The sequence below is a fragment of the Rhipicephalus sanguineus genome, chromosome 8 (assembly GCF_013339695.2).
Source record: "Rhipicephalus sanguineus isolate Rsan-2018 chromosome 8, BIME_Rsan_1.4, whole genome shotgun sequence".
In the NCBI taxonomy this organism is placed as follows: Eukaryota; Metazoa; Arthropoda; class Arachnida; order Ixodida; family Ixodidae; genus Rhipicephalus; species Rhipicephalus sanguineus.
The window spans coordinates 78,309,700-78,318,984 of record NC_051183.1 but is presented as its reverse complement, the minus strand read 5'-3'; the positions used below and the strand labels follow the sequence as shown (position 1 = coordinate 78,318,984).

Sequence of the window (9,285 nt, the reverse complement as noted above, 5' to 3'; positions counted from 1 at the left end):
TCGAGTTTTGAAAAACGAATCGAATAATACCCAATCGAATAATTCGATCCGACTTTTGAATAGCCAGAATTTGGAGTTTCGAATAATGCGACAGGACGAATATCTAAAGCGCGACAAAGGCCAATGGTGCAACTTGGTTAGAGTGAAGTGGCTAAAGCTAACGGTAACGTCGCTAGACTTTCACCGATATCCTGGTTCAAAAATCGAGCGCATGTTTATTTTAAAGGAGGTTATGTCATTTCCGCGCGAAATAAAAAAAAAACACGCGAGAAAGCTGTCAAGCCCTTTGCAACATCGCTTCCGCAACGAAGGCACGGACTTTTTGCATAGGTCGGTCGCGTATATACCTCAAGCGCCGTAAAACGTCCCGACTTTGGCGCTCGAAACCCTCGGATATCGGCTTCACATGGGAAAAATTTGTTTACGCTCTGCAGTCGCCACTGCCGCACCGCACCACTCGTTCAGAAACCCCCTTCGTACCGGCGCGCATTTAAAACGCTGCTGTGAACGGGCGCCTCAAGGTTTTTGAGCCCGGAACATTAATGACGATGAAGCACAACGTTACTGTTGTCAGATGAGCTGCATTGCTCGACCATAGGAAAAAAATAACTAACTACCGTACACCCCTCTGTTAGCCGTTAGGAGGTTATGAGTACCGCTGCTGAATGAAAATGATGGCTCTTCTATAAACATGCCCCCGCGCCCATAAATGCTGGAAAGAAGAAGAAGAAGAAGAAGAAGAAGAAGCAGCAGCAGTAGTGTGGTGTTCGTGAGTATCGGGTTCAGTGTTGTGCTCGAGTTTCGGTTTAGGCCACAAGCGATTCCACCGCCAGAGGACCAAGCAGCAGCGCATGCGCCGAGGGCACGCTACCCTCTCCCGAAGCCAGACCCATTGTTTCCATGTATTCTCAGTGTGCTTCTAATAAACGAACGTAACAGACGTATGCAGCACTGGCGACGAGGGAAACGAAAACCCACTGAATATACGGGTGTGGTCCACTGCCAATGGCGTCTCTTCAAGCTTCCATCGAGCCCTTCTCGGGGAAGGCCTGGACGTCATGGATTCAACGCCTTGGATTCTACTTTGTGGCGAATTCCATCACAGCCGACGAGAAGAGGCGAGCCCTGCTCCTGACTCTGTGCGGGCCGGAGACATTTGAAACCGTCCGCGCACTGGTCGCACCAAAGAGCCCAGGAGAAGTGCCGTATGAAGAAATCGTCCAAACCTTGGCTGCACATTACGACCCACGCCCATCTGAGCTGTACTGTCGCTGCAAATTCCAAAGACGCGACCAACAACCAGGCGAGTCCATTGCTGTTTACGTTGCCGCTTTACGTAAACTCGCCGCGGATTGTAACTTCGGCGTTGGGGCATTGCCCGCCGCTGAGGCGACGGCAACCACGGCCGCCGCAACCACCGCGCTCCCCCTGGATATCATGTTACGCGACCGTTTCGTCTGCGGTATCCGAAACGAGCTCGTTCAACAGCGTCTGTTCGCCGAGAGGGACCTTACCTTTCAGAAGGCTTTCGACCTCGCCGAGAGAGCGGAAAGCGCTGCCCTGCAGCAAAAGAGCATCAAGCTCGAAACAGAAAAGTTAGAAGTGCACAAAACAAGCCACAAGAAAGGAGGCGCAAAGGGAGAGCAGCACACTCCACGCAAGGCACACTGCTACAGATGCGACGGCTCGCACGATCCGGGTGAGTGCAAGTTCCGGAATTCTTCATGCAACTATTGCAAGAAAATTGGGCACATTGAAAGAGCTTGCATCGCAAAGAAAAAGCAACGCAAAACTGCTACGCATCAAATGGAGCCTAGACCTGCAAGCAGGGAAGAGTCGGGAGACAGTTCAGCATGGGGCCTTAATACAGTAAAGAGCCTGCAAGCATGCCCGAAGTTCATGGTGCCGCTACGCGTTAACGGGAAGCTTCTAGAGTTCGAAGTTGACTCTGGTGCAGCGTATTCGCTAATCAGCAAGGAAACTTACGACAAGAGTTGGCCTACAAAACCACCTCCTCTAGCCCAAGCAGACTTAAACCTCCACACCTGGTCAGGAGAGCACTTGAGCCTCGTTGGCACTGCTCAAGTACAAGTGCGGCACAAGACTAAAGATTACGTTCTTCCATTGCATATCATGGAAGGCAGCGGATGCAACCTTCTGGGCCGTAATTGGTTCAGTACTCTCAAAATCCGGCTGCAAGGCGTAAATCAAACGGATGATGCAACGCACACAGAGCCCGCAGTGCTGCACCGCCTATTAGAAAAGCACGCACGTGTTTTTAATGAAGATGTCATCAGCTACGAGGGACCCCCAGTTCACATTGAGCTAGATCCAAACGTCCCACCACGCTTTTGCAAGGCGCGACCGGTTCCTCTTGCGCTCAGACCGGCTGTGAAGGAAGAGTTAGATCGCTTGGAGAAGCAGGGCATTCTGCAACCAGTGCAACACTCGGACTGGGCAACACCCTTGGTGTTGGTTCGGAAAAAGTCCGGATTGTTAAGACTGTGTGGCGACTATAGAAGCACAGTAAATGCAGCGTCCTTGAAAGCGGCATACCCGCTTCCCACCACTGAGGAGGTGCTGTCGACTCTTAGAGGTGGAAGAATGTTTTCAACGCTTGATCTATTTCAAGCCTATCAGCAACTTCCGGTCACCGAAAACACAGCAAAAGTACTGACCGTGAACACCATAAATGGACTGTACGCAGTCAAGAGACTTCCATTCGGAATCTCAGCAGCACCAGCAATATTCCAAAAAATCATGGAGACAACTCTCGCAGGAATTCCTGGCACCAGCGTGTACCTCGACGACATAATTGTCTGCGGAGAAACGCCAGAGCAACACAACGAACGGCTAGACCAAGTGTTGTCAAGACTGGGTAATATGGGCCTGCGCCTACAGAAAGACAAATGTCGATTTGGGGACATGAATGTGGAATTCCTAGGACATCGCATCGATGAACAAGGTGTGCATACAACTGGAGCGAAGGTTAAAGCCATCATCGATGCACCAGCGCCGAAAAATAGAGTTCAACTCCAAGCATTTTTAGGCTTGCTTGCTTTCTACGACCGCTTCCTCAAGGACAGAGCGACAGTGGCCTCACGACTGTACAAGCTTTTGCATAAGGAAACACAATGGATATGGGAGAAGGAGCACCAAAAGGCATTCGAAGAGTTAAAGAAACTCATTCGCGACAGCACGGTGCTTGCTCACTATGACGAGCGCAAACCTCTTCTCCTATCATGCGACGCTTCGCCCTATGGTGTTGGCGCCGTTTTATCGCAAGTAGATGAAAGCGGAGCAGAAGCACCTATTGCTTTCGCGTCCCGAACGCTTGGCAAGGCAGAACGGAATTATGCACAACTAGATCGGGAAGGACTTGCCGTGGTATTCGGCGTTGATCATTTCCAGAAGTATATAACTGGAAGACATGTGACTATTACAACTGATCACCAGCCGTTACTCAGCATCCTCGGGCCGAAAAAGCCGCTTCCGCAAGTCTTGTCACCACGCATGACCAGATGGTGCCTGAAGTTGTCCGCTTACGACTACGACCTTGTTTACAGAAAAGGCAGTCGAAACCAGAACGCAGATGCATTGAGCAGGCTGCCACTGCAGGGAGATGACGACGAGCCATCCCCTCCCGGCGATGTTCTGATGCTAGAATGTGCGATTGATCCCCAGCTTTCACCCAAGCGCATTGCAGAGCTATCGCGCGAGGACAAAACTCTCTCAGCAGTTATTCAAGCAGCCCAGCAAGGAAAGCTACGAGTAATGAAAGGCGACGACTTCCGACCATATGTGAAGTTAGCGTCCGAGCTGTCGACGCTACAGGGATGTTTGCTCAGGGGCTCTCGAGTAATAATTCCGATCGCAGCTCGTCCCGCAGCTTTGAAGATTATTCACTCAGGGCACAGGGGCATCGTCGCTATGAAGGCCTACGCAAGAGGTTACCTTTGGTGGCCTAGCATCAGCAAAGACATAGAGAAGACTGCCCAAGAATGCAGACCATGCCAGGAAAACCGAAGGGCACCCGCGAAGGCACCGCTTCCGGAATGGCCAAGAGCAGCACAACCATGGGAGACAATTCACATGGATTTTGCAGGACCCATTGAGGGCAGCATGTTCTTGCTTACCGTTGACTCATTCAGCAAATGGCTTGAAGTACGGCAAATGACGAGCATTCAGTCAAAACACCTAATTAAGGAATGCAGAAACGTTTTTGCAACCTTTGGTGTACCGCGAAAAATTGTCACTGACAACGGGCCGTCTTTCGTCTCGGTCGAAACAGAAGATTTTTTCAAACGAAATGGAGTGAAACATGTCACGAGCGCTCCGTACCATCCTGCCACGAATGGTCAAGTGGAACGCATGGTCTTCGAACTCAAGCAAGCGCTTGCAAAAGAGAAAGACGTCCCTATCGCACACCGACTTGCGCGTTTTCTTCTAAAGCAGCACACGACAACGCATGCCGGCACGAAGAAAACACCCGCCATGATGATGTTTGGTCGTGAACTCCCAACCGCATTGACATATCTGAAGCCCTCAGACTCTCAGCTCATTGACGAGGAAGGAAAGGAAGGACGGCGCATTCGCAAAAATCAAATCGTCTACGTGAAGAACTTCGCAGGCGACCCGGCATGGATGAAAGGGACAATCATCAAACAAGTGGGTCGTCGGTCTTGGTTGGTCAGCACAGACAGAGGTGTCGTGCGACGACACAAAAACCATATCCAGACTACGAGACAAGAAGCAACTCATGACAACGCTTCTACCACAGAATCATCGGGAAATACCCGCCAGCCTTCGCTGCTTCCATTTTTCCTCCCAGACGGCCAGGCTGACAATCAGCAAGAGGTGCCGACTGCAGGCGCTCCAGAGTGCTGTGCCACGCCAGCGCCACTCCCATCCGACGACACTTTGCAGGGACCACCACAGCGGCCTCCGAGACGTCGCCGTCCCCCCGACCGTTACCAAGATCAGTGGTGACTCAGACAAAGTGGGGAGGGATGTGTGGTGTTCGTGAGTATCGGGTTCAGTGTTGTGCGCGAGTTTCGGTTTAGGCCACAAGCGATTCCACCGCCAGAGGACCAAGCAGCAGCGCATGCGCCGAGGGCACGCTACCCTCTCCCGAAGCCAGACCCATTGTTTCCATGTATTCTCAGTGTGCTTCTAATAAACGAACGTAACAGACGTATGCAGCAAGTAGCAGCAGACAGAAGCAGCAGCAGCAGCAGACAGAAGCAGCAGCAGCAGCAGCAGCAGCAGCAGCAGCAGCAGCAGCAGCAGCAGCAGCAGCAGCAGCAGCAGACAGAAGCAGCAGCAGCAGCAGCAGCAGCAGCAGCAGCAACAACAACAACAACAACAAAGACATCCCAGAAAAGCGCGCAATAAAGCTGTAACCACCTATACTATTTACAAGTTTCGTGTAAGTAAGATAGTTCCGGTCCTGCTACCGTTTTCAACTGCAGGAAACAGCGCAAGATCACGGCGAGAGAGCCTGAAGCCCGCTCATGTGGAACAGCTTGTATTTCTGCATGACAATTTGAAGCCTTTCGGTAGCTGTCACTCATCGCGTTATGTGTCCGAGGACATGAGCACATTTCATTTCTTTGTTCTGTCTTTCAATTTTCAATAAAATCTTTTGTATTCGATATTCGATGCAATATTTGACATTTTTGGCCATTATTCGGCACTATTTGATTCGAGATGAAATTTCACTATTTGCCTACCTCTACAGCTAACTGCTTGGTATTGCGGGCTGATGTTGAGTGCCAGTGGCCAACTGCTTGAGAGCGCAGGCAAAATTTATGTCGGTGTGGCTATCTGCTTCATAGTCTGGGCTAATTTTCATTATTGGTGGCGAACTGCTTGAGTTCGGCCTAATTTTTTTGGTAGTTGTGGTTAAACCCAATGACCTACCGTAACTTCTTTTTACATTTCTTTAATTATCTAGCGACTCCTGTGCCGTTCTGCGCATCGCTAGTTTTCAGTAGCGCAGGCAGTACTTCCTGTGGTTCTCGCTCTGCTCTCGCTTCTTAAATGACGCCAAAATATGCCATAAATGCATGAATACAGTCACAAAGCAAATACAACGCGTACAACCATATTTCCGAACCTGTTTCACATGTTAACTTTTAGGGGCGAAGCTCCTTATGCCGTGGGTCTGTACATCCTCCGTTTGTTCGTTCGTTTGTTTGTAGTAGCCACCTCTAGTTCGTGAGAAGCGCCCGTTCTGGTATGCAGTAGAAGAAGAAGACGTTGACGAGTGAGACTCTCGTGCGTGTTCGCCTGTGTGGCTTTCTTTCTTCTTTACTGCGTCTCGTGTTTTCAACGACGCCCGAAGACAACATGTCAAGCTTGTAGACGATGTGAAACGGGACCCCACACTTACTGCGGTGGACGTTCTCAGTCATACCGAGACGTGGAACGCCAAAAAACCGTATGTCAAAGGATACGTTCCAGTCGTGTGCATCGATGATGCAGAGCGTCCTGCAGGTGGTGTGGCCGTATACGTCAAACAAACAGAAGAGGCACAAAATCTGAAACTACTACCAACAACACAGAGCCGCAACTGTGAATATGCTGCCATCGATTTTGATGGATGCATCATCATGACCATGTACCTTGCACCCAATTTGTCGAGTGGGAATATCAAGACATTCATTGACACGGCATTGTGTAATTATGACTACAAGAATAGAACATTTGTGTTAGTTGGTGAACTGAATGTCGATATTACCGAAAAGAACATTGAGTGGTTACTACAACACATGGCAGCCAAACACGCTCTCACGTGCACGTCCTTTGATCATATGAAACCAACGACCATCCGAGGGACGTGTATAGACCTGGTATTTTCAAATTTCCAATTGCAACCCGTACAGGAACCGCTATCCCTTCATTTCACGGACCATAAAGCCGTGATAATGAAGGGACAACGCAAGTCAAGCATCATGTAATTCAGAAAAATAAAAGTTTGATGTTTGTAATATACACACAGTGTTTCTCACTCTTTATATGATGATTGATGGGGCGTTACACAGAAGATTCACGGTTTACTGATCATTCCCTCCGGAGCTTCGCCCCACTCATCATCATTCACCACCTGGATATGCTGTGACTTTTTTCTCGAGTGTCTTCCATTCTCTGTCTTTGCTTTCCATAGTGCTGCCATCAGCAATTGATTTCAAATGTCAATCTCAAACATTAGGCTGAGGGAATGTTCTACCCTGTGGTATTTCCTCTCCGCAGGCGCGTTGTCACAAGGAGGATTTCGTGGAAGCTCCATACACTGTCCCTTTAGATTACACGCATCGAATGCTCATGGAAAAAAGATCTTTTTGAGGCATTCAGAACAGGTAGGACTGTTTTCTATTATGCACAACGCACTGCACATTTTCTTTCCCTTTTATTTCTTCCATCTCACATCATCACCGTTTTCACCAGTAATATGTGGCGGATACTCGCATATACCACGGCTACTGGCATGCGCTTGTGCGGCACAGGTGATAAAGTCTACACCAGAGGCAGCGAGAATGTACTCTGGATACCTTAACGCAACAGCTTTAAGGAGCCCGTGTCGCTGAAAACCCTGTGCCGACGTTAGGAGAGGAAACGACGCTTGCAGCACCCGCGACCCGCGCTACCGAAAAACTGAGTCGACGGCGGTTTCCTTTCTCCATGGCTGCGCTGAGCCATGCCCATTATAGTGCCCTCATGCCCTTTGCACAGGATAAGGCGTTTTTAGTGAAGAAGACCCTGCGACGCCAGAGAAACTGAAGTAACCTAGAGACACGCATATCGCCAACTCTAAGTGATCATTACAGAAATCACAGAGTCCATTGTGCATTCACCTGAGACGACTCGAAGGCGAAAACCATCTCCTTTTTGTTCTCACTCGATGTATTAGGGAGCCTACGTGAACGGCCAGTCGTGTAGGATCCCTGGATGTATTTATTCTGCCCGACACCCTCTGAAAATTTGTACACTTAGCGTTGTTCCGCACTGCCTCCAGGATTGGAGGCACCTCACCTGGATTTGCAATGCCTCCGTGATCAGCGCACCTTTGACCAAGTTACGATGTCATGTGATGACGGTGTAGGCTTCTGTCACAGAAGCGAAGGAACGAGACGGCTGAACCAGAATGTACGCCAGCAGGTTACAAGAGCCGTGCCATTGCGAAGCGCCGTCTTTATTTTGTTCTTGAGGTCGCACGCTCTCCTGTTTTGTTCGCCGCTCAAAGGAGGGTGCTATAATGGCGTGACGACTCATGACGTCACGCCAGAATTTTCGACCTAATGATGGCGTCACAATTTGTTTGTGATTTGTGACGTCTTTATGACATAATCACGTGATGACGATTTTTTGAACTACTCGTCCCCAACGCCACAGGACGCTGACAGTGAAATTTCGTTTAGTGAGGCATATAAGGCTTTCGCCTTAATAAATAGCACTGCGCTTGCACGGAGCAGTGTCTAAGCGCGCGTGGCCGAGCGGTCTAACGCACCGCTCTGCGTATGGAAGGTCGGTGGTGCTTCGAAAGAGTTTCCTTCGTGACTACTCTTCTTGTGACATACATATATTATGCGGAACGTGAGGGCATCGGTGACGGCAAAATCTCACCAAGAATCAATATAGCTGCTATCGCAATAAAACGTCGTTGTGTAGATAGGCCGCTGTCTGTTTTAGACGCAGAAGTCACAGGGAGCAAACAGAGGTAGAGACCAGAAACACAAGGAGCGGCTCCTACAACATAATCAGAATCGGCAGACATGGCGCGGAGTGCTGCCCTGTTGGGTTTGAGGTCTACCTCTCCATTTCTCAACCGAAGGTGGGAACCTCCTCTCCAGAGCAGGTCGCCTCAATCTATTTTAAATACAGAAGTGATCAATGCTTCCTCCTCCGAATTCCGGTTTTCCATTTGTCTTCGGAAAATTCAGACGCGTCAAGCGCGTTCTGTGGCCGTTTCGCGAGTGCTTGAGATTGCATGCATCGTGTGTGTACAACGCTTCAAATACGGTGTGCTCAAAAGGAAAACCTTCAGCAATTTTAAAAGTCTCAAAGTGCATATTGAACATCAAAAGAAAAAGAATTTTATTGTGAAAGGTAAAATCGACAACCACTTCTTTATGCCACGAAGGCACGGATTTCTCAGATAACACAGCGCCTATTTGAAGAAAAATTCATCCTGGTCGGCGGATCGAACACGGGACCAACGCCTTAACTGGTTGGCCGATTAGTAGAGCGACCACCACAGAAAGACGTTGGTCCCGCGTTTGATCC

The 9,285-nt window shown here is 49.4% G+C and overlaps 1 protein-coding gene across 1 annotated transcript; it reads left to right on the top strand.

Moving 5' to 3' along the window:
• Positions 1-1,005: 1,005 nt before the first annotated feature.
• Positions 1,006-4,989, top strand: LOC125759462 (uncharacterized protein K02A2.6-like). The gene is made up of 2 exons (XM_049418283.1): positions 1,006-2,965; positions 4,832-4,989. The coding sequence occupies exons 1-2, from the start codon at positions 1,006-1,008 to the stop codon at positions 4,987-4,989; spliced, it is 2,118 nt and encodes a 705-aa protein (XP_049274240.1).
• Positions 4,990-9,285: the final 4,296 nt, after the last annotated feature.